At 46.5% G+C, this 25,821-nt stretch overlaps 2 protein-coding genes across 2 annotated transcripts; both read right to left on the minus strand.

Annotated features, from left to right (window-relative positions):
• Positions 1–549: 549 nt before the first annotated feature.
• On the minus strand, positions 550–6,785 carry LOC144123290 (uncharacterized). The gene is made up of 5 exons (XM_077656142.1): positions 6,698–6,785; positions 6,347–6,530; positions 5,545–5,731; positions 4,580–4,778; positions 550–863 (listed from the first exon to the last, which is right to left on the minus strand). The coding sequence occupies exons 1-5, from the start codon at positions 6,755–6,757 to the stop codon at positions 552–554; spliced, it is 942 nt and encodes a 313-aa protein (XP_077512268.1). The 5' UTR covers positions 6,758–6,785; the 3' UTR covers positions 550–551.
• Positions 6,786–7,934: 1,149 nt separating this feature from the next.
• Positions 7,935–18,957, minus strand: LOC144123291 (uncharacterized). The gene is made up of 4 exons (XM_077656143.1): positions 18,836–18,957; positions 16,773–16,940; positions 11,753–12,110; positions 7,935–8,406 (listed from the first exon to the last, which is right to left on the minus strand). The coding sequence occupies exons 1-4, from the start codon at positions 18,864–18,866 to the stop codon at positions 8,055–8,057; spliced, it is 909 nt and encodes a 302-aa protein (XP_077512269.1). The 5' UTR covers positions 18,867–18,957; the 3' UTR covers positions 7,935–8,054.
• Positions 18,958–25,821: the final 6,864 nt, after the last annotated feature.

Raw genomic sequence — 25,821 nt, forward strand, 5'->3', positions numbered from 1 at the left:
ATAGACGTGAGCCGAACATGATCTTCCTCCCCCTCCCTCCCCACAAAAATAAAGAAAACGAAATCGCCTCCTTCGAATTGAACACGTGAAATCACTTAGACGATCCAGTTGCCACGCGAAAGGCATCAGTTTGAGAGCTAAAGAACTCCAAGCATGAAGACGTATATTTGAATGTTTTTTGTTCTAACTTGCAGCTTAAACAAAATATTTGAAAACACAATGCGAACAATTCTGGATAAGTTTGCAGCAACTGGTTTGGAATGCAAAAAATGCAGGAGCCATTGTTGTCAGCAATTTACACTACGTACAACTACTGAACAATAAGACTCCCAGTACCTTTAACATTCACATAAAACATCATCCGTTCAATTCTGACAGGTACTGATACTGATACAGCACTTAACCGCGCTCTACGTGTCTATTCTATACTCGGCGCTGTCTGCAGCTACAACAGAGCCAAGGGTATGCAAGTGTGTGGCAGAGGCCCACGCACGCGCGTCACGAATGCGGATGCGCCTTTAATGCGACTTCCGACAATTCTGGTCCCGAGCCTAGCTGGTGGCGTATATCTTGGTGAAATCCCCGTTCCTGGAGGGCCACCGGAAGAGCGTCTTGATGGTGGACGACACCTTGAGGCCCAACTTCTTTTCGAAGTAGGCGTCCTCGGTGTCGCGCATCTGCACGAAAATGATGACGCGCGACGCATCGCGCAGCAGGTGGGCCAGGAGCGCCTCTGCGACGTCCTCGGAGTCGGCGAAGATGCCTCGTACGATGCGGCCCCCGTAGATGTCGCTCGTCGCGAACCCGTAGCCGCACACCCTCTTCGCGCCGCGCCGGGCAAGAGCGGTGCAGGCGTCTGGCTCCTGCGAAGGGCGTTGCACCTCAATTCTTTAATTTCTGTGGTGAAGCCCGCTCTCACGAAACCAAGGCACAGCTACTCGATGTAGGACGTTCTCGATGCTGAAAGAACGCGTGGTGTTTATAGAGGCCAAACCTTACGACTCTCACGTTGGACATATGCGGTACATTGACAAACATTTGGTGTGGACTCGGTAGAAATGAGAAGGGGTGAGCTTTGTCAACAGAGAAGGAAGGCGTGAAAATAAGGCTAGTTATACGAGAGAAGATGAACCTATTGGAAAAAAGGTGAGAGGCGGGAACCATTAAACGCGTTAAGAACAGAATATGTTAACATTGAGGGAGGAAGAACGAGCCGCGAGCGAGGAGGTGGCAATGTTTGCGGGGTGTCGCGCTGCGACTGTGGCTTTTCAGGTTAAGTTCCCTTAACGGACACTCGAAGGAAAGGTGGCGAAAGGTTAAGCTAATTCCCCTGCGTTTAAAAATGCCTATTAAAACAAAAGTTTTCCCTTATAGATGCGTCCGCTGGAGGCCGTATAAATTCGATGAATTTAGTGCGCCTGCGGCTGATAAATAAAGCAGAGCTTCACCTGCCGAAAAAGAAGATAAAATAAGCTCACACGCCAACCCTCATGCAATCAATATGTAAGGCGACAACCAACACAACCGATAAGTGGCGCTTAAGACGCACTACACGTCCGAAGGCTTCCTTAGCAGGATGAAGGGCGAATTTAAAAGAGGCAAATCGAAAAGCAAAAAACACACGACCACCGAAAGACTCGGTCTTGTGGAGATTTTAAATTCTCTAAAACTGGGTCACCCGCGAACGCAAGTTAGCTCCCTACAATCCCCTACAATACGAAGAAATCATATCAGTGCAGACTTACACTTGTTTTCAGAAGCAGTTTAAACTATTTCCTCGCCTATGATTCCGTGACGTCACTTGAATCCTATTGTTTCGTTTGATTTAGTGTAGAATAAGCATGTGTGACTCAGAGAGCTGTTTATGTGGCTTAAATATGAAGTAACCAAGTACAAAGGTACGACGTTTCACTTTGAAGCCAAAAAAGGTTAAACAATGATAGTCGTATCGAGGCTGATTTGCATAGTGAATCAACGCTGTGTAATGAGCATATGCTCAATGTCTTTATAGTTAATTATCTGTTTGGTAGGTAATGGTATATAATGTGCGATAGTTGGATGCGGTGCAAAATTTACAATTTCTCATCCAGAAATATCTCTTCCATTACCGTCGTAGTCGATCCCCCAACGATTCTAAACTCACGGAAGTTTTATTGCGATGGAGTGTAAAAAGAGAAATTTGAGCTTGCTGAATCACTGATGGCGGCCGCGCCACGCTCGTGTTGAAATGCTCACGAATGCGCTATTCTGAGCGTGTTTGCGACACAAGATGGAAACTGATCGGGGAGTGGAATGCCTTCGTTCGAGGCGCCGTTTTTCGCACATAATAATGCAAGTGAGCAGTGCCGCATACAGTATAGGCCGTTTCATTCTTGTTATTCTAGATAATTGCAACAGATCGCTTAAAAAAACTATTCACAACTAGTTAGGTAAATAATTAGTTATTGACAAAGATGCTTGAAAGCAGTACTTGCCTATCCGCATAAGCTAACCTTACAAGCGGTTCTGCGCTGGTAATGCACCGTTTTGTAACGATAGCTACATAGCGGTAGCATTTCGAGCCTTCAGCGCGGCGGCGCCGTGGCGGTGGCGGCGCCGCCAACCTGTCACGTGGTTGGTAACGTGGCGCGGAGCAGCTGCCGGCGGCGCGGCGCAGTGCATGATAACGTGGTTCGTCACGTGGTTTGTCAAGTGACCAAGTTCCACTCGGCCACCTGTAGCTATCGCGTCACTCCAGGTTTAACCAAAGCTAAACCACCGGCAATTTTTTAAATAATAAATCTATCAAATTAAAGGAATTTTTTTATAATGAAGCCTTCGAAAAAGAAAATTATGAGCGTGTACAGTTTTTGAAGGCTTGGAAGAGAACGTTGAAAGAAAAAACCGAGTTTGAAGCAAATATCACGGTTGCTCTGAAAATATGAGTACTTTAGATGAAAGGAAATTGCACCCGCTTGGTACTTTCGAGTCAGTTCGAGTCAGTTTTCTTTTTTCCAGTGGTGGTTTTTCATAATCCTGGTCCTCTGTTTACACAATATGAAATTCTAGAAATACGTAGTCACATAACAAACACAAATTGACACCTTCAAGCGGTAACATTTGCATTTAATTGGTATATTGAGCAAAATTATTGCTACAGTAGTATAGCAGGAACTTTTTTAATTCACCAATTACATAAAAAGAGAAAAAGAATTGGTATTTAGGAGCGTGACTAATGATTTCGTCGCCCGTTTACAGGACGTAAAACCCAGCCCTACAATATCTTGAGAACGGCAGGTCTGTTAGGTACACACACACTCTTTCCCTTTTGCACTTATAATTTCTTTAAAAACTGTGATAGAATAGCAATTATTTGTAGAAATGCATAAAGTAGCAATCTAAATCATCTCTATTAAATTTCTTAACATCGGACGAGTGGTTAAAATATCAGTTTTTACCTTCGCACCTTCATTAACACCTCTAGTGCTTCTAATGCGGACTATAAAATGAATGGCGACATTAATAGTAATACGGGAACATGCCACATACCTGTATAAAGCTGGGTGCGGGAACAAACACACACGAGGATCAGACAGCCAACGATGTTAACGACATCCTAGTTGAAATCAAGAACATATTCATGGGCAGCGCATGCAATGCGAAGGCAAGGTCACCAGTTGGCTCATAAGGTAACGGAATGGATTCCAAGAGAAGGCCAGCGTAGCAGGGGGTTTCAGAGAGAGAAGTCGGCGGTTAAAATCTGGATGTTTGCGGGGATTAGGCGGCCGCACCCAGCACAGCCAGAACAGGGTTAATTGGAGATATATGGGAGGTGCCTTTGTCCTGCAGTGGACGCAGTTTAGCTAACGTTGATGAGGATTAGCTGCGTTTGGGGACATGCCAAAATGCATATAATCTTTAGCGCATCTCAATCTATGCTAAACAGCCCAGCGGCTCTTTAGCTTTTAACAGTCACGCAGTATCGTATTTGGGCAAGACATCTAAATTTGTCGTATACCGAGCCACACGCAGCGGTGGAGGTGGCGCTGGTGGTAGTGGCGGTGTAAATATACAGGCGGGATTAGCCTTAAAGAGACCTGTCGCAATTGATCCGCCCGAGTAGCGCCGAACAAGCATCGTATATGTGCTGTAGTATAGTCCGGGAGTTTTTGGCATTCTTTTCGTATGGAACGTACCTATCACGAGCAAATCATAAAAAATTGGCAATTGCGCCATCACGGTGGCTCAATGGTTATGGTGCTCGGCTGCTGACCCGAAATAGGCGGGTTTCATCCCAGCCGCGGCGGTCGAATTTCGATATATGCGAGATTTTAGAGGCCCGTGTACTGTGCGATCTCAGTGCCCGTTAAGGAACCCTAGGTGGTCGAAATTTCCGGAGCCCTTCACCACGGCGTCCTTCATAGCCTGAGTCGCTTTAGGACGTTAAACCTCCATAAACCAAACCAAACTCAACCAAACTTGGCAATTTATCCTTCCCGTAATTAACAGGCCCCCAAGTGAAACGACATCAAGCGAAACATGCAAACTCACGGCGGCAACGGTAACAAGCAAATGTGGTTAGCGGAGGAGGGCAACATACGGCAGTCTCGAGCTCGAGGAGTTTCTGGCGACAGCAGCCCAGCACGCGCTCATCGTAAGCCACCACCAGCGGCAGCATCTCTTTGCTGATGGACTCAACGTCGACGCCCGCCACGCTCTGCAGCAGCTCCGACGTCTTCGGCTCCCCGGGGCCCAGACACCTGAACTCGCGGATGTAGACCTGCAGTTTGTGCCGGTCCCTGCACGTGCGGGTTCAGCCATTGAGAAGGCCACCCACATTGATTGGGTTGGCGGGATTCTGTGCCGTATGGCGACAAAATAAGCGTTGGTTGCGTAGGAAAAACGGCATAATCATGTTTTGGTTTGGTGGTAATTTATCACTTTATCGAACATATAACCTGACCAAGTTTTTTTTTTCTCCTTTTCTATGAAGAAATAGTTGCTGACGTAACAAGGGTGTTGGAGGATAACAGAAATATAGATGTGACGTGCAAATTCCGCTTTTGGTTGGTTTATTTGGTTTAACGTCCCAAAGCGAATCAGGCTATGAGAGACTTCGTAGTGAGGGACCCCGCTTTTGTGTTCTTCAGACTACAAATACTGACCCAACTGCTTAAACGTGTGAATTATTCGTGCGTCTCGGTTCGGCTAGGCAAATAACGAGCGCCTAGTAGGGAGAAGTCTGTGGGCGAGAGCTGATAATGGTGATGACTTAGAGCTGTGCCCTAAATGGTAATTATATGCTGTTCAAATTCTACAGGATTTGTTGGCATTTAATAAATAAACCATGCTGTTCGATGTGCATGCGCTGAGGATAGTGAGGGTGCTTGAGAGTGCTTGCATTCAGTCCTATAGTTGCGTGGTAAGACAGGATGCGAAGCTTTCGTGCCCTGGTATGTCGTTTTTACCTGCTTTTCATCGCTAGCTCTTCCCCTGTTCTTTATTTTTAGCCTGTTCTGGCGTGATGTCTGGCGTCCCAGCTACTGGAGCACATTGGGCACGCACCTGAATAGGGGCACCTGCGCGGGCAGGCAGTGCAGGTAGATGTTGTGCGTGCCAACATGGTCCATGGCCGCGTCCAAGAGGCGCTTCCCGATGCCTCGGCGCCGCCACCTGGCGGTCACGCCCAGCAGCGCCAGGTATGCCATGTCGGTGCCCACGAAAGGAACGGCGCACACGCCATACAGCTCGCCTGCGCGGGCATGAGAGGGAGCGTCTCATCCTTGGCGGCAGACACTCGGCAGCTTTGATGAATGGGGAAAGAGCAGAGAATAGGGAACGTGCAACTGTCGGGCCGAAGCTGAGGCACCCAAGTAGTATTGGCAACCGTCTGTACTAAATATGCCAAAATTATAGCCGGTAAAATATAGACTCAGCAGTTTTCAGAAAGCTCGGTATTGCGTGTAACCGTATATCGTGACTGATGCTTTTAAGAGTTAGTCACTACGCTTAGCTGAAACGAATCGTACGTAAAACGTCGAAAACAAAGCTCGAACGGCAGGCTGCCGGAAGGAAACTTAGAGATAAAAATAGTGAACTCGGGTGTTTTCATTTGCTTTTGTAGGCAACGCGGTTCAAATTTTGTTGCGCGGTCGACTAGAAGTGCTCAGTATTGACGTAACTCGTCTATATTGCCGCTTTCTCTGCATTGAAAAGTAAGAAGAAAAGAGCCTCACAGGCTTAGAGTACTGAGCAGCATTCATTCTTATGTGCACAGAATGAGTGAATATTAAGAAGGGACGTGGAATGCAGCGTAGTTTGAATCTTCAAACACAACAGCCCACAGAAATTTGAAAATTTTGCGTACCGCTGTCCGTGATTGCTCCGAAGATGCTTCCGGGATCCACTTTCCAAAGGGTTTCAAGCTGGTGAGTTCCGATGATGAAGCCTATTTCAAGGCGGAGTTCTTTGGTCAGCGGAAGCTCTTCCCACAACAGTGGACGGATGGTGTATTCCTTCAGGTCCGTGCTGGACATCGCTCGACCTGTGTCCTGTTCGGAATAAATGGAGGCAACCGCCGACTGTCAAACAAGGCTTGCAAATCAGCCTGGCGCTATGCATAACCGTAAGTGACGATCAGGTGATTGAAGCCGAATGAATGACGATACTGGCACAGGGCTCCTAGGAAACATTGTTGAAAATGTCAAAAAATGCTCACCTTTTGTTGCTGAAGTACGAAAGACGGGGCCTTGCTTTTGCTGTTCGACGCTTCAGACATGGCACAAAACAGTCTTGCAAGCGGCGGTTCTTCTTCTTCTCTTTTCAAGCATGAACATGCTCACGCGAGAGCCCACTGCTCGGATGTAAAGAAAGTGACTACCGATGCGAGCGAGCAAGGAAATAAAAATAGGAAGAACAGTGAATGCGGTATCACATGAAAAATAAATCAGAATGAGGAAAGAAAATCTTGAGGGAGTATCAATATGTAATTATCATTTTATCACGAAAACACGGATACTCGAGGTCGCAATTATTGTGCATGTTCATGATTGGCCGCCCGAAACACACAAAAAAGGTGTTTTTATTTCGTAACGAGTTTAGCACTAGAAAAATTAGTGGCGCACATAAGAAGCACGCAAATAAGTCCGTGTCTCATAGCCATCATAGCCAGTCCTCAAACAAACAAAAGTTAATTACGAATCGTTTGAGGGCCTACGAAGTTTACATTTAAAGCTCCCGGAGGTGACAAAACTTGTGAAGTACTTTTAGTTGCACTTTTTTGTAGATAAAACATGGCCATAGCTGGAACGGAAGAGGGTTGGGTGTGGAATTTCTTTTGTAGTGTGTGTAGCTACGCTGTTGATGATGATGTTAGTACCTAACGCTACCTATGAGTATGCATTTAAGCATATATCTGTTGAAGTGCAGGAAGACGCTTTTGTTGTATGGCGTGAATTTCAGCACATACGAGTATTTTACACCATTCGCATTCACTTCTAACAAATTCGCCACACAGACCTTATTTTATAATGCCCAGTGCGCTAAGACAAATTGGTGATGTTGTAATCAAGGACCAGATTTGCAACGTGGAGAGATATAATCAGCGTGGTAACGAATGAAGATATTTGTTTTGGTAACCTTTTTGCGTTCATAAATTTCAGTCTGTGCAATCAGTGGATTCACCACGCAAATTGTGTGTCCCCCTAACGACTTTTGTAACCAACAATGTTTTGTCAAATGTGTTAGGTGCATTGGGTCCGAGTGCTAACCGGGTGGAAAGTTTACCTGCCCTTCTGTGTTGTCATTGTCTTGAGGGCACAAACTCCGCTGTTCCGCAGCTTCTTTAAGTAGCCATAAAACGTTCGTTTGAACCAGGTTGACAGAATCCTAGCTCAGTACTACCTCCAGGTTATACCTATATGTGCGCTTTACGTCTCCTCAAGACCATGCTCATGCAGTCTGTCAGCAAGCTTTTTATTTTTTCATGCAGCGATGGAAGGCCACAGAGTCTTGGCGGCTGTCGGTTCACGCAAGCTGCATCTTTCCCCGTTCATCGAGCGAGCTGTGAGCGTGCTTCAGTAGAAGACGTAGACGCGCGACATGTCGTTGTCGACGCCCCGACGGCGCAGCAGCTTCATCTCGTGGATGGACTTGAGGTTGAACTTCTTGAAGAAGCTGTGCGACTCGTAGCTCTGGATGCAGCCTATGGCCCAGACGCCGTGCGTGGACACTGAGGGGAAGTCGCGGAAGAGACGGCCCAGCAGCAGCTCGGCGATGTCGATCGAGTCGGCGCTCAGGTGGCGCACGATGGCGGCGCCATGGAGGCCCTCGCTGATGAAGCCGTAGCCGCCGATCTGGTTGTCCTCGCGCAGAGCGATGCGCAGCATCGTGTTCTTCTCCTTCAGCATGCGGTCCATGAGCGCCGTCCTGCGCAGTGGCCAACACAGGGGGTCAGGTTCGTGGTAAACTGAATCATGCTGCAGGGTTAGACGACAGGGCACACCGGAGGGACAACACTTCGGTTACCACGAATCACCGACTTTGGCCTACAAATCTTCACCTTGCGCTAGCCGAGTACAACGTAAGGACAAAGCGGCCTATTTTATTTTCATTTGCATAAGTTGAGGTCCTCACAAACGAGGCAGTTCATAAGAGGTAAGGTGCTAAACAATAAAATATATGTACAAAACACGGCTAGAGGACAACATTTAGAAAAATGTACTTGTAACGGTCAGTTATTCAGAATACGGTGCCAAGCGCAATATGAAACAACCACACAGATTATTATACTGGGGAAAAGTATCAAAATCCAACTGCAGTGAAGAAAAATGTATAAATGTATGGAGAGCCTGGAAGTAAGCCCTCTGACAGATGACTTCGTCCTATTGTTGAAAAGTCACGGTAATCGGCTCTGCACCTGCCATTGCCGCTAGCAGTTGCCTTGTGGTTGACTATGAAGTCAGGACAATTGGCCGGTGCCATTAAAAAATTGTGATTTAGGGGATTAACGTGCCGGTGTGACACATGGGCTATGAGGGGCATCGTAGTAGACGGCTCCGCATTTAGAACACCGGGGGTTCTTTAATGTGCCCTTATATCGCACAGTACATAGGGACACTATTAGCGCCTTGCTTCCATCGACACGCGACCGCCGCAGTCGAGACTGAACGCTGGTCCTCCTCCTTAGTAGTTAGTCTCACGCCCTAACTACTGAGCCACCGCGGCGGCTGGTCTATGTTATAAGTCGGAGGGCCTACTTTGAGGGGCACCTTCCGCTTCGCTAAATGGAAGAAGAAGGCTACAGACGTTCTGCCTTCCATTTGTACTATGACGTAAGAGCGATGGCAGCACGGGTTCAGTTAATTGTCACTCTTCTTTAGCGAACCAACAGACGCGCTCACCAGACTTCTGGAACGGGAGAGTTCCGAGAGAGGATCCTTATTGAATTCAATTTTCAATTTCAATTCAATTCAATTTTATTCAACATCTTGAGGATGTTGGGTGCGTCGACAAAAAGCCAGACAAAAGGCTTGACAGGGGTCGACGCACCCTACAATGACTTGACAGCAGCACCAGAATGGCATACAGCGTCTGGCATACATTCATGACAGGATCACTACGTGAATATGGAACTAAAATAAAATGGCATATAAGCACACAAGAGAAAAAATTGGCGGTGGTTCAGCTCTGGTTAAACCTGGGGTGAGGCGATAGCTACAGCTGGTCGAGTGGAACTTGGTCACGAGACAAACCACGTGATGAACCACGTGATCAGCCGCGCCGCCGGCAGCTGCTCCGCACCACGGAACAGCGTGGCGGCGCAGCCACAGGGTGGCAGTGCCGCCACGCTGAAGGCTCGGAATGCTACCGTAATGTAGCTATCGCTACAAAAAATACAAATCATAAGTACAAATCTCAGTTGCACGAAGTGCCGACGATACCTAAGTGTACATCCATTTAAATGCCTTATTTAATGAGCACGGAAGAGTGTATGAAAGCATTTGGCGAACATAGTTCGAGTTCTTCGCACGAACCATGTGAAACCCGTACGGGTGGCATACTTTAGTTGTTTACATTTTAAGTTTGACAGGTGGACCATAAATAGATTATTTTGCCTAATGCTTGTTTTATACCGCCTCAATTTTGGACATGTAATGCGAAGGCAAGATAACCGCTGGTCCTTAAAGGAAACGGACTGGATTCCAAGAGAAGGCAAGCGCAGCAGGGGGCAGCAGAAAGTTAGGTGGGCGGATGAGATTAATAAGTTTGGGGGCATACGGTGGGCGCAGCTGGCAAAGGACAGAGTAGGTTGGAGAGACATGGGAGAGGCCTTTGCCCAGCAGTGGGCGTAGTAAGGATGATGATGATGTTGATTGGCTCAAGCGATGCCTCACCACAGCTATCTACGCGATCTTCCAATCGAAATTATGAACGATGAGTCCGGAATAGAAAAATAAGACGAGAAAAATCGTTATATTATGCAGTACGTAAAAGAAAACAGAATTGGAGTCGTATTGGCCTGCCGGTGAATAAGATGATCGCTTGATTCAGGACGGGTCACGTACTTTTCTTTTTCCACAGACATGCTGCTTCTACTACTGCTGTTACCACGTCACTGTAAACCCTAAAAAACCTACCTGATAACCTAGCACTTTCAAACGCATTTCATATTAAGAATCAGTTGTATATTGCGCTGGTACCAAATTTGGCTAACTGCATGGTGACGCCTGGCGTAAGTAGTAAGGCGTACTTTTTGCTACCGAGAGGCTGATCAGAATGTCCTCTCGCACGAGTGAAACGTGCTGCGCTGCTCTTAATTCCGCATGACGCTGCTGCCTCATGCAATATTCTCAACCTTACGTCTCCGTGACGTTTCTGAGGAACTGAGCCCACATGTTGATAAATCTAGACGACTTCAGAATTGTATTGTACCACGCCATGAAGCGACCGAAGGCCCTTTTCCACTAGTGGCACGCTAGATGTGCGGATGCTTTCTAGTGATTTTGTTTTATTCATTTTCAATCCTGTTCCGGCTGCTCATCATTACGTGAAGTCTAGCACCACCGTCGTCAACACTGAAGTCGAGCAGTCGGCGCAGTACTTAAGGGTAGAATAATGCCAAATGATAAGAATAGCATAATGCAGCCATTATTCTGCTAGCATGAGAGGCAGAAACCTGATCATAAACTGCAAGAGTTGTTAGCTACAGAGAGAGCGAGAACAAACTTTACTAAGGTAAAGTAATTACGCGGGTGGTTCACCTAAGTCCGGAAAACCATTGGCGAATTCAGCCCTCCAGACCTGACCGATCAGCTTCGTGTCTCACTGCTCATGGCTGAGTGCCTATAAACTGTACGCTTTATGTTGCTCGGGGCAGGTCTAAACGATGTGAATAGCAACAACGCTACACGAAAACGACTAGGCCAAAATTTCAAGATTAACAGATTGTCACCCCTTCCTTTGACATTCTTATGAACTGCCCTAAACTGCTTAATAAATAGATGTGGATAAGAACGAAAAGTTGCAGGGCGGAACAAAGACCGGTTTGCTAAGCTTGTAAACGGCGCCATAGTCTACTAACCGCTACTAATTAACCTCCCGAATCTAGCTCGCATTCTGATAGGATTTTGATTCAGAGCCCGGCGGTGCTCGGAGTTTCGTAACTGGTATGATTAAGCACTTTAAGAAAGGAGTAGAAGCATGCCATCGCAGCGATATCTCAGGATCTTAACGCGTTACGCAGTGTGAAAAGCAGCAGCCCTGAGGGGCCCACCTGTTGAAGCCGACGATGTCGGTGTCGTACTCGAAGAGGAGCTCGCGGACGCCACGCTCGCTCTCCATGACCCGCACGCCGGGCAGCGAGGTGATGACGCCCGTGAGTCGCGGAACCGCGGGCCCCAGGATCTGGAAGAGGCGCGAGCTCACGTTGAACTGGTACTTGTTGAGGTAGATGTGCTCGTGCTCGGGGATGCAGAGCGTGTACGCGTTGTTGTCGCCAATGTGCTCCATGGCGTGGTCGGCCAGCTGCGTGCCCAGCCCCTGGTTGCGGTACGGCTGCAACAGGCCGTGCAGCCACAGCTTGGCCATGCCCTCGCCCACGAACGGCGCGCAGCACGAGCCGATCACCTCGCCTGCGCGCGCAAGAGAAGCGCGGGCTTTCGTGAACATGTAGACTTAATCACGAGTGCATCGTCGCGTTATGAAATAACGAAGGAAAATGATTACAGTCGGACCCGCTTAAAACGGCCGCAGTTTTAATAAAAACTCAATTATCAAAAACGAGGGCAATGCTACCCTAAAAATATGTATTAGGGAATTTTGATGATTGCCATTATTGTTATTTTTTATGGCGCAAGGGCATCTTGGGCCAAAGAGCCCTATGACACAAGATATTTTTCTTCTGCTCAGGCTGGGATTCAGAGACCCATTTTCCAAGCATTTAACCCCAGTTAAGCCGAGCACCAGGCCAGGGAAAAGCTTGTTCTCTTTGTATGGGTACCCGGCGGAAGTGGGGATCGGATCCCGCACCTCCCGCATGCGAGGCGGATGCTCAAACCACTAGGCCACCGCTGCGGTATATTATGGAATTGGCACTGTGTGTCAGTTACAACGAACTGCGGCCGCACCGCTCCGATTCAACGAACGAGTAAAAAAAAGTGAGCTTCCTGCATGCCCTGCATGAAAAAGCTTCCTGCATGCCCGGGGAACAATGAGCGTATCGCGGCACGTGCCGACGACAGGAAGAAAAGCAATAAGTGGCTTCACATAAACTTCAGGTAATCACCGGCCAAGCGCGCGCCCACGGGCTGCAAAGTCAGAGAGTGCGTGTGTGGTTGCCGACTGGGTAAAACGCCTAAAGTGGGGGGATAAATGTGGTGGGTGCGAAAGAAGAGCAATATTGAAAGCGAAGCTACTGTACTAGGGCTCAAGATTGAGCGGCCCTGCTTCTGCGCACGGTCGTTGATCATTTAACAGCAGCTATTCCAGTTGTTTGGATACCGATCACATGATGTACATTTGTGGCCGTCAGTCAGTCACTGGCATGTGTCGTCTGCTTAATCAGCTCTCCCTCTGCGCTGCTACCACGTGCAGTCAGCGTGCACACAGCAAACAGCGCAGTCGATACCAGTGCCTTGATGCGTTCGGCGCGCACGTGTGATGAGCTGGTTCCTTCAATGAATGGTTCCAGTAACGATAGATGACGATAAGATACATCTGGATTTGTGTGAACGTCTCGTTGGTCCACAGCTGGCCGAACCTGTTGTCGCCTGGCTTGACTTCGTTGGTGCAGATGAGGACGTCGACACTGAAACAGCCGCATTTAAATGATTTATATCCCCGCCCCGGGTGTCCAGTCTGCAAGAACAGAGACTGTGAGGCGGATATCCACCACGTGTTGTGGGACTGCCCGGCGCTGAAGCCGACGAGAATTCGGCACCTGGCGGCAGTGGGACTCTCACCGGACAATCCGGATTGCTATATTGCCTGGACACAAGATCCATATCATCGTTCACTTCTTGATTTCATCAAATCAGCCCACCTTTTTTCATTTCTTCAAGCATCTTACGCATCTTTCACTTCATAGTTTTTATGCCCTGAGGCAATAAACATCGCTTCAAAAAAAAAAAAAAACGGCCACAAACCGACGAATCCTTGAAAGCGAATTACGAGCACTGCCCGACTGCCAGGAATGTGATGATGACGATGACAAGAAGGCAGAGCTCCCACCAGCTGTGGTCGACGCTTCAACCGCGATTAGTTATACCTCGTCCCTGGAACACACTGTTAGCAGCGAGGCTCTCGGTGAAGGGCACATGGCTGGGATGGAGAGTTTAGAGAGCGCCGTGATAGTGTTTGCCTTGAAGGCGCCGGCGCACATAACGCAGTTTTTTTTTTTGACAAATTCGCCCCTTTCGTGTCACGTTGTGTCTTTTTCTGTAATATAAGAAGTCCACTTACAGCGATCTTTGGATACAGCGAACGCAATCCGAGTGACCTCAGGTTCACTATAAATGGGCTCGACTGTTACTTATTACTTTTATTATTTACCATTTACCTGCATCGCCTCGCATAACGGCGGGGGACTACAAATGTTAATGTCTGTATAAAATAAATAAATGATTTAAAGCATGGTGTAGCGTGGAAATCGGAAGAGAACCCGAATAAATAATACCCTAGCTACTGAAATCAAGGAGAAACGAAAATGACGACGGCTTCCCTGTCGCGTCGCGCAGTGCAACGTAACATACGCCTTCGGATGCATCTATGCCGGCACTACGTCTACGCAAAACAGCCGTTGAACGAAAGTGCCCCTCTGAGAAGACTACATAACCGCGTTGCCAATGCGTTGGAGCTATGGCGCTCGACTGCTAAGCCCGATATAGTAGTGTGCCAGAAACGACGACGGTATTTCTATGGAGGAGATTGGCTTAGTGAGGTCAGTAGGAGTGACGAGGCGTATGCAGTGTTAAAGGAGCAGGCCTATGTTATGGGCTCTGTGTTGCAAGAAAGCAGAAAATACGGCGTGGAACATTTGATTACTGAAGACACAGCTGTTAACTTCGAAAATTCTTCATCGTTAACGATGGGTAGCAGTTCCATTTACTGAGCTTACAAACCATATTAATTAAAGGAAGAGCAGACATATGCAGGAACAACCAGGGGGAAGCTATGGCATTTAGATATCGAAGAATAGCTAGGGGAGAATTTTCAGTGAGATCTGCATGAAGAAATCATCTCTGAATCATTAACACACTCCTCCGCAAATACAATCATGGGATCAAGGCATGGAAAAGCCCGACAAGGGAGTCTAAAAATGAATTAGTTTTTACAATGTGCTCCCAAACCAGTATCATGCAGGATGTGGAGGAGACAAACTAAGGCGTAGAGATAATAGAAATGTCCGGTCTAGAACTCTCCTATACTTGATAGGGGAGCGTAGATATATACGGTCAGGAAAAAGCCTATAAATGAGTTATTAGTAAACGGGAAAGTGCACCGGTTCAAGATCTAGCGCGAAAACAGATGCTCCATTTTAATCGAGGAAGACGACCATAGCACAGAGGTGCGGGTTGAAAAAACCTCGCCAACGTAATCTCGGAGTGCTGTATTGAAGTGAGAAATAGGGCAGCTTAACTGGCTACCTTTCTCGGGAAACAAATGACTTAAGAAACGTCAGTACGACAGCATCGAACCCCACAGATAAGACAGAAGTAAGAATACTGTAAAATTATTAACCGTACGGTAATTCAAGGACGATTAATATGAAGAAGGCCTTGTAAGCCGCAAGAACGAAGGAAACCTCAAATGCATGAAGGACATTAAGCATAGACAAAAGTCAGATATGCGTATTAAGATATAAAGAGGACAACGTTTTTAACTTATTATTAGCATAGCAGATAATCATGTGCGGACCTGCAGAGTGTACTAAATAATCATGAGAACAACGGCAAAAGTAGTGGCGCCGAATAAACCGAAATTCAGGTGTTAAGGAAAGAGGAAATAGAAGACACTTTACGAGCAATAAAGTGGGGAACAGTGGCAGATGAGAATCAATTATCCGAAGGTCTTTTAGAGGATGATGTAGAAATCTCGTTTTTCATTTCATTTATTTACATCTACTGTTGGTTCTGCAGGTATATTATAGAAATAGGAAAAGAAAAGCATAAGCGGACTCAATACTAAGGCAGAAGGATACGAAATGCAGAACCAAATATTACGCAATGACAAAGATAATGCAAGACCGAAATTTACAATCCACTGCCGCTATACAAACTGTGTGTATCAAGTGCTCCGAGGAATGATGTCTCATTTAAAACCAGATGCCACGGCTATACAAACAATAAGTTCAGCAGTGCCCGCAGCTAAGAGCAAATACCTGTAGTAGCGTATAGCAGGTCTGAGGGTTACAGTACCGGACAGTGCTGTCTCGTGGAGAAACCTCGCAGAGAACGACTACTACCATTAAACGTCTACTGTGCGCGATGGCCGTGTTTTCGTAGATTCGCCTTGCCGGCAACGCGCTTGATGTGCGAGCGAGGGTGTAAGGGCACGCCGAAGGCTCTCGGGAGCATGGAGGCGGCAAGGAATGTTTTGTAGCTCAAGACGACGAGTGTGATAAGCGGGAGGCGCTCACAAAACGTTTCTCTGTATATATATATATATATATATATATATATATATATATATATATATATATATATATATATATATATATATATTGTGGCTTTAATTGATGCTGAGGCGAGAAGCGTCGCCTGTTGCTGATGCGAATGTTGCCGATGGTCGCCGGCATGAATTGGGATGGACACACCTCATCTCTGGACAAGGTTCAGGTGAAGACGACTCAGTTTGAGGCCCAACCGAGGTTCCGCTTGAGTAACTGCGACAATGGTTGGCCCCCCACGCTATGATGTGCCAAGCTAAACAACGGCGTTGCTAAATGAGCGCAAAGCTGTTTTGACTCCGCGGCGAAGACTGCCGGTCTTTCGCGGTAAGAAGCTCCGTTGTGGCGGGCGGGGACACCGTACTTCTTGTTCGCGAAACGCTTTGTTTCACCGTGAATACACAGGCGTCACATTTGCTTTCCTAAGTGTGGCGCGTGCGTTGTCGGGTGAGTTCCGGGTCTCTACCCCACCAGACTAGAAGGCATAGCACTTAAGTTTAAACGGTGACGAGTTCAGCTTGCATTATGACTGTGTGAAGCGCAATGGCAAACCCAGGAAAATGATAGGCGGATGTTGCGCAGCTTGAAGGCTGCTCCCAAAAGAAACAGGGAGCAGCATTTCCCTCACCGTCATCGGCGACAGCCGCTATGACGCCGGCCCGGTCGCACTTCCATATGGAGTCGATGAGGTCGGCACTGACCATGAAGCCGATGGACTTCCACAGCTTCACCAGCAGCGGGAGCTCGTCGTACTGCAGCTCCCGGATGGTGTACTTCCGGTCCTTCAGGGGCATCGCTGCGTGCAAAGACCGCGCCTCTCGCACGTATTCAACAACAATATTCTTGGAGGCTCGCTAGATAGAAAACGCAGCAGTCTCACATTATGCGTGGCTTTGCTGGCGATCTGAAGACCGGGCGACATGGCAGTGGACCATGCACAGCTGTGTCCACTTGTGCAGGTGACATACACAGCACACGTTGCGATACAATAAGCGCAAAGACTTTCACCGTGGTGCTGATTCAGAAACATGGTGGCCACTGCTACGTCGGTGTAGCCATTCCACTGATTACCAGAGGTCGCGTCCGTAAGCACGGTTAAAGTAAGAGCCAAGTGAGGTATACGGGCACTGCATAGGAAGGTAAGTAGGCAGGTCTGTAAATGAGGTCCAAGAAGAGAGACCTCGCTTGTACCGCAAAGGTTTGGTACCACGAGTGCAATCTGAATATTTTATGCGAATAAACTATTCTTAGTCATAACAGGCAGGATAAAGAAGCATTCACGCCGTTCCAGCAGACCGCATTCAGTAATACTAAAGCTGCCCTCTATTCAGACTAACTCTGTAGTGTCTCCGCAGATGACCTAATAAGAAACCGACAGGCGATGCGAAGCCTATGAGAGTGACGAAAGTCTTTGTGCACTAGGGCATAAACTTGCTGGTGGTACTTGATGGTACTCATAAACTTGCTCGTGCCAATGAATGAATGATCATCATCAAGCTGTGTGCCGCAATAAATCGACGCATGTGTGCGGAAATTAAGGTATATAACGTAGCCTGGAAGAACATACCCTGAGCGTACCCTGAAAATTTTCGGGGTATTTCTTTTCTCTGATGGTGGCCACGCCTCAAATTTTGAACTGTTCAAGGAATACAGTGTCAGAGATGAGAACGAACGTGAAATTTTGTCTTGTCCCTTCACATAAGTCCACCTCGCCACCAGATGAATTGTCGTTTCTTTGTATGCAAGCCAAGAGAGATACACTGATATTGAGCCCGTGCACACATCAGGTACAGTCTCAATTTCAGCTTCAGGTTTCAGCAGACGAGCTTGCTAAGCTATTGCTTGTGTCTTAAAGACGTACTGTCATAGATGCGACTTGTCGCAGGTATTTTAACTGATTCTGACAAGGTGCAGTGAATCTGGGTCAAAGCCTAATATATATAAACCTATTGCTACGACAGTCCGTGCACCTTGCGCGCGAAAAACAAATAATGAGCACGAAGGCACCTGGGCAAGCACGTATACGAAATCTGAACGTGGCCGCTCATCCACAGGGATTGCACGTGTTTGCCTATTTGCGTGTGTCCTACCCCACTCTGATTTCCTTAAATATCTGCTAGTCATATATACTGCAACCTGTGAAGTGCAGCTCAATGAACAGGAACTTCTTTTAAAAATAGAGCTTTTTTCCAGCATGTATGGGTTGCATAAGTACTCGTACAAAACAGGTTGAGAGCTTCAACGAGTGTGCTCCGCGACCGCATTGGTTCGAGGCGAACTGCGTTCAGGAGACATCGTTTGTCGGCTGGAAATTTTTCTTAATAATTAACACTTTTAACAGATTCACAAACAGTGCAACCAAATTAATTTGAGCTAAGGCGCGCTTACAAAAAGTGGTTGTAGGCTTAAGGCATTTTTTTCCCTCCATACGCGTCTGCTCTTACAAATTAACAACAAAAAAGAAGGAACTTCGGTATCAGCTACTTCTCGAGAAAACAGGCAGCTGATAAAAGATAAGAAAGCGCTAAGAGGTGCCCAATGCCCAGCAAAGCATAAGCATAACAGCAGCGAGTACACCAGAACTTTGCGATATCGGCGCAGGATGCCGGCGCATACTCGTACCGCGCTGCGGATGGGCTTGATAACTGCCTAATCGTAAACACGTGGTGCATTTCCTGCAAAGTTACTCACCGTTCTTTATAAATACCGGTTCGTCAGCCATTTTCTTCTTGGGCTCCTTGGACTCGCTTGAAATGCTGCTGGGCCCGCACGGTAGCAACTGCCGAGCGCGAGCACTTCTTCTTCACCCGATCGCCTCGTGCCGTGTGTCTCCGGCTCGTGATATGTAATAGGAAGCCTTGCAACTGAAATGAATAAACTAGCACATTTTTTCGCGCTTACTCTTTTATGCAGCGCTGCAGCAATATGCAAAATAGAAAAAAAAATTGGAGGCGACATTTAAGCTCCGGCTTAACGGTATGACGCGATAGCGTTAAGGGGTCAATAGCCCATATATGCGGAATTGGTCACTGTCTAGTTTACATTCGTAGATATCTGGGAGTCTTCATACCCCTGCTGGCCTCAAGATCTCTCAAAATTCGTGATTTTCTTTTTACCTCAGATTCCTATATATTTATGAGCCGCTTGAGTAAAACTGGATGAGTTTTTTCCTGCTTCGATCTGCACCAAACCGTGGCCAATCTCCCACTGTGGGTATGTGCCATCGTTCTTGAAACAACAACAACAACAACAACAACAACAACAACAACAACAACAACAACAACAACAACAACAACAACAACAACAACAACAACAACAACAACAACAACAACAACAACAACAACAACAACAACAACAACAACAACAACAACAACAACAACAACAACAACAACAACAACAACAACAACAACAACAACAACAACAACAACAACAACAACAACAACAACAACAACAACAACAACAACAACAACAACAACAACAACAACAACAACAACAACAACAACAACAACAACAACAACAACAACAACAACAACAACAACAACAACAACAACAACAACAACAACAACAACAACAACAACAACAACAACAACAACAACAACAACAACAACAACAACAACAACAACAACAACAACAACAACAACAACAACAACAACAACAACAACAACAACAACAACAACAACAACAACAACAACAACAACAACAACAACAACAACAACAACAACAACAACAACAACAACAACAACAACAACAACAACAACAACAACAACAACAACAACAACAACAACAACAACAACAACAACAACAACAACAACAACAACAACAACAACAACAACAACAACAACAACAACAACAACAACAACAACAACAACAACAACAACAACAACAACAACAACAACAACAACAACAACAACAACAACAACAACAACAACAACAACAACAACAACAACAACAACAACAACAACAACAACAACAACAACAACAACAACAACAACAACAACAACAACAACAACAACAACAACAACAACAACAACAACAACAACAACAACAACAACAACAACAACAACAACAACAACAACAACAACAACAACAACAACAACAACAACAACAACAACCTCTGCTGGCGTAGTGGTGCAGCGGTTAAGCGATGCGCCACTGCCCAGCGATGTCAGGTGCTGTCACCAGCGGTGGTGCTTGTGCGATCCGAATCGCACTTCCCGAGCAACTACTAGTGACCAATCAATAATTTAACTGCCACCAGGGTGACACTCAGGTACCCCGGCTCATTTTTTTTTTGCTTACAACCCCGCCGACGACGACGATGCCAGATTTTCTGCTGAACGGGAGCCTTGACGCTTTCGCGTTAAAATATTTCCCGGAAGGCAAATCTTTTCGGCGTGGAATTCCAGCTTCCGCATGCAGTGCAAAAGGGCGAGAAAGAAACGAAGTGCAAAAGACAGCGCTCGTCTTGTTTCTTTGTTCTTATCTCCTCGCCCATCCCGAATTTCTGCGCGGTATAATACCAGGCTTTCATTTCTTCCCTTTGTGGCCGGTGCCACAAAGGGAATGGTGTGCGAATTTTATTAAGAGAATATGGATGTCTTTCAACTCGTGCGATCTTCCACGTTGCCTCAGTTCCAGCTTCATTTCCTCATATTACTATCGCCGAATACCGTCCATAGAACTTGCGACGACACCGTTCAGGAGAACACGTATTGGGCCAGATATGTCGTAACTGATATTGTGCAGCATCTGTGTTAAATAAGTTTGGGCTTACAAATTATCGTAACTGCTCGGTAACAGTCACCTCCATCCGAAATATGTTCCTTTAGAGTGTTGTTTTTTATTTTTTTTGCTTGCCTGTGTATTGTGTGAATTGCTTTTGTTGTTTTTTGTTTAATCACTATAAGTACTTGGTTTCTTAGTTTTTAGTAATTATTTCGCTGTGAATGGCCTTCGAGTTTTTATTATAAGGAGCCATGACTGCTTACCGCTGTATTTGTCGTGCAATGTCCACTTGCCACCTAACCGCTAACCGAAGCTACATAGGGGTTGGGAGCTTTGTCAAGCCGCAATTGCGGCTTTTTTCCCTTCTCCTCAGCCATGTATCTGACTGCAAAATTAACGTTAAGCTTGACCTTAACTGACTAGAGCTATTTGGGAAGCATACAAATGCGACTGCGTGGCGGGATTGCAGCGGGCAGAACCGATGCCTCGTAATGCAAGTAGAGCTCATTTGCAGGATGCGCCAGTAGCTGCACTGACACTTGCGCGTTGTTGCTATTTCGTGGAATATCGGCGTCGGCAACGACATCAATAGTAGTCTGTAGGGGCTGCATGACGCGTTTTCTTATCCACAAGCTAGCAACGGTGACAGCCAGAGCCGAATATTCCCTTCAGAGTTTCTGGTGGCAAGGAAGGCGGTATTCCCCGCAACTTGGATGAAAGGCAGATCATTTATACCTAAATTTTCTTTATTTCGGCATCCTGGCTGCACTGCCACAGCAAATACGATTACGTGTAATTTCAAGGTCATTTCTATAGATCATTCAGTGACGGCTGCCGGCAGTGTACGTGTCAATTAAATTAGTGTGTGTGGCTAGCCACACGCTATCGGATCCGTGTGCCCAGGCGCGGTATCAGGAGCGCCTATTTAACGGTAAGGTAGCGATGATTACTTGATACTAATGAGCACAAGAACTGCTTGGCTAAAGTGCGACATGGCTACTTGGTTTAGCGTTGTTGTGCTCGCGCTCCCTTCCTGCTGTTGAGTTCGGCGAATTTGGGCATGGGGAGGATTCCCTGAAAACCACCGCGAAGTTGAATGAGCCCTCTGGAAGAAACGTGGCTGCAGGAATGTCGGAAGCAGCGACGACAATGGCACCCCCACGTGTTCGAGCATGCCATCGGGTCGACGAATAAAGTGTTGTCCTCTTCAGTCACGCTGGGGTTGAACAATTGCCCGAGAGCTGCGCCTTCGACAGAGGTTCCGCGTTCCGGTCATCAGTACAAGATCTTTCAACCCCTGCTGGGAGACAGCCCGCATTCCTGTGTCACGCAGGCGCCTTCCTGTTCCACATGGGCGCAGTCCGGACACACGTGCGCGCCCACCTGGAGGCCGCGTGGACGACAACGTGACCGGGTCCTGTTCCCTTTCCCTCGACCAAGCTGCGAGAGAACATCAGGACCGCCCCGCCGAGGGTGGTACCATCAGTGCCGTCGTTTGATTGGACATCATTCTTCGAACTGTATTCCCCAGCTAGGGATCTGGGGAATACGAAGAGTATTTAACGAGCTGCTGGTCTGGTACCAGAGGAGGGCCCCTCCCCCTTTCCTTAGAGATACCCTTTGCTGGGAGAGACTCCCGACTGCTAAGGAGCTCCCTTTACTGAGAGGAACTCTCAGTTGCCCTTACTTGTACATTATGTAAATAGTCTTTGCATAAAATTTTCCAAGTTTTCTTCCTCCGATCGTCCTCGTCTCTTCCCCGGCCCAGTCACGCTACCTGAATCCCAACAGCCTGCACGGGAGGGGGGGGGGGTGGGGGGGGGGGGGAAGGGGGGTGTCGATGGGTTACTTTACAAGCATTTCGCTCCATGCAGAGGAAAGAAGCAACAGTCCTGGGTTACGCGTATACCCATTGGGCAACTGGTGCGTACCCGGCGGCACTGGGCATCAAACACCGCGCCTCCCGAGTACAAGGACAATTAAGCCAATTAAGACAATTAAGCCATCACGGCTTTTTTCTCCTTCATATAATACTAAGCCACCACAGCTGTCAATTTTGAGTTACGATTAAGTGTGGTAAGAAATGCAGGTGACCAGCACACGGTACTTGGAAACATGAGAAAAATAACATTGATAAATGGTACGGCACGTTGCGTTACGTTACGGTACGGAACAGTACGGCATGGTATGGTAAGTTATGGTATGGTTGGTATGGTATGATATCGTATGAAACGGAATGAAATGGTATGATATGGTGTGGTATGGTATCGTATGGCATGATATGGAATGGTATGTTGGGATATGGTATGATATGGTATAGCGTGATGTGGTATGGTATGATGTTGTATGGTGCGGTATGAATGATATGCTACGACATGGTTTGTAATGGTTAACGACATTTAAGAATCCGAAGCCGTGCGTCGTCTACGATGGACGCCGCAGTGGACACCGCAGTGGAGATCATAATTACAATAATTAATATCGTCCATGGGTATTTTCTGAACGCGCAGACACACCTCGCACCCCAAAATTTTGAGTGCAGTCATGCCTTGGCTATATAGCCACTTTTGACTCCGAGCAAACCTGCCAATAGAGTGAGTTGCCCTAAACAACAAATCGCGACGAAAAATAAAAAGTATGTTATTAACTCTCGCTGATTAAGGAGTGCTTAAGAGCATAGCCGTGTGCAATGGGATGGAAATCACTATATTTTGGGAGCTCCAGGTGTATTATTCTGTCTGCCATTAAATTAAAGGAGGTAGGGAAAATTTGAAGCTCCTAGCGTTGCACGAGACATGTCTTTAAGACATCTCTTTTACTACGACTGCTCGCTGGACGTGGATTTAACTGTAGCATAAGCAGCACTTCTGCAATGAGCTTTCTTCAAGGCATTCATGCATTACGACAAACGGAAAGGGGGCGCAATAAATCATGGAATCAGAAAACAAAACAAAAAAGACGTTACTAAGTTACTGGTACTTTCCCGATGTCTGTGGCCAGAATCGGTGGTGTTGTCAGGACGCTTTTATTTAATGCATTAGAATTGCAAGGTTCTGTGGAAGCGGCAGAATGACTCGATACAGCTTTCCTTTTGCGGAGAACGCTACACTGGGCAGAAAGGTTCTGTAATTAAATTTGCACTAAGAGTTCGATGTCTGGAAGCAGTATTGAACGCTATCATATGTTTAAAAAACGAAAATACTGATTTCCGCAAAAATACTCTGATGTGGTTAAGTGGGCCTGTGCTTCAAAATGGCGGAGCAGTCATCATCCTACCAAAGCAAGCTGCATTGAGGCACCCTATGGGAAGCGGAAATGGCGAGCGCCTTCTGGCAGTCACCAGTAGCATATGGCCCACCGGACTACGAACGAACTTAGTAATTGCTGCCTCTACGAACTTAGTATGCTACTCTTGGATACAACGAACCTTAGTATGCCACCTCGCATACAACGAGTTTTGATACGTTTACCTCGGATATACCAAACCTAACTTTGCCACTTGGGAAAAAACGAACTGTCATGTTTGCCTCGCATATATAACGAACTTATGTGCGTTATCTTGAATATAACGAACCTAAGTGTACCACCTCGAATATAATCAACTCGAGTGTGTCAGCCTAGAATATAACGACGTTTGACTGCTAAAGCCTTTACACGATCCACATAGGATAGCTAAAAATAGTTTCTTTTCTTTCTCTTTCTAGCCTTTCCTAACGTATGTCTTCGGCTAAAACCCGCGATACACCAGTGGTGAATGGCCCTCACGTTCGGCCTTACCGTATTATCTATTTGGCTGGTGTCCTGCACTCAAAACGTAGGAGAAAAAAGATCTGGTTGTGACAGCCAAGGTTCTCTTCTTATCGCAGTCCATATTAACACGTCAAAGATACACGAGCCGCAGTGTGCTCGGTGAATTTTCGCGCTGTCTATTGTCCACACCGCGAGCTTCCATATTAATGATCTGTAAACACTCTGAAAAAGTTTGGTCCCGAGAAAAAGTGTCCATAATTCGAGTCATTCATTTAGCGAGGGCCGCATTAATGAGGCACGGCTGTACACGGCGAATGGCCTGATCGAACGACACAATAACCGGTATAAGCTCATTAACAAAACTTTTTCAGAGCTCCTGCGTTCTGTACCTAATAAGCTGAGAAGCGCTTCATACAGCACTGGTCGTACGAATGAACGTCGATTACAACTGCCTGAAACTCAGCGCAATTTTATCTCGAGATGGTACTAATTTAAGGCAACAGTTACGTCGAGTTAAATTATGCCTCACCCACCTATTTGTTGAGAGAGTGTGTGATGACATTCCTTTAAACTAGAGACTATATGAACAATACAATAACGAAAAAAAGAGAGCGGTTTCGGCGGGAAATGAGAATACAGAAAATCCGTTACGCAATTAAAATTTTCACTAGAGTTGCAGAGTTCGCAGGAATCTGAAGGCTTTGAAGAAAATAAAAGTGTTCTATCCAGTTGGTATTTGACCAGGGGGAGAAATGCTGCGTTTATATAAAAAAATGTTGCATTTCTTTAGAAGATGGATTTGGGCTGATCAAACCATGCTATATTCGTTTCCTTAAAGCGAAAACTTGATTTCTTGTGCGGATAAAAAATCAACATACATTTCCGCCAAGCCATTTTTCTGCTTCCAAATAATTTATGGCGTAGTATTTCTGAGCACCAGAAACCAACCGCCCGCGTCCTGGCCAGTCCCCCATAGCTGGTATGGGCCATTTTTAACTTCACTACAGCAGCCGTTGTCTTGATGAAAGCTCGTTGAGTTTGCTCTCCGGCAGTGCATAGTTATAAAATGGGGTCACTTGCCTTTCTTACGCATCGAATACAGATGCCGTTTGTGTGTTCGACGATAAAGAATAAGTTGACTTTTCCGCGACGAAACCACGCGCAGAGGCGATATTTGGTAAATAATCAATGCGGAAAGGCCA

The sequence above is a fragment of the Amblyomma americanum genome, chromosome 3 (assembly GCF_052857255.1).
Source record: "Amblyomma americanum isolate KBUSLIRL-KWMA chromosome 3, ASM5285725v1, whole genome shotgun sequence".
Taxonomy (NCBI): domain Eukaryota; kingdom Metazoa; phylum Arthropoda; class Arachnida; order Ixodida; family Ixodidae; genus Amblyomma; species Amblyomma americanum.

Excerpts from the sequence above, each read along its gene's own strand:
- LOC144123291 (XM_077656143.1), bottom strand. The coding sequence starts at position 18,866 with ATGGCTGACGAACCGGTATTTATAAAGAACG. Across the intron at positions 16,941-18,835 it reads ACCGGTATTTATAAAGAACG|CGATGCCCCTGAAGGACCGG; the intron begins GTGAGTAACTTT and ends CTTTGCACGCAG. Across the intron at positions 12,111-16,772 it reads AGCGGCTGTCGCCGATGACG|GCGAGGTGATCGGCTCGTGC; the intron begins GTGAGGGAAATG and ends TTGCGCGCGCAG.
- LOC144123290 (XM_077656142.1), bottom strand. The coding sequence starts at position 6,757 with ATGTCTGAAGCGTCGAACAGCAAAAGCAAGGCCCCGTCTTTCGTACTT. Across the intron at positions 6,531-6,697 it reads TCGTACTTCAGCAACAAAAG|GACACAGGTCGAGCGATGTC; the intron begins GTGAGCATTTTT and ends TATTCCGAACAG. Across the intron at positions 5,732-6,346 it reads CGGAGCAATCACGGACAGCG|GCGAGCTGTATGGCGTGTGC; the intron begins GTACGCAAAATT and ends ATGCCCGCGCAG.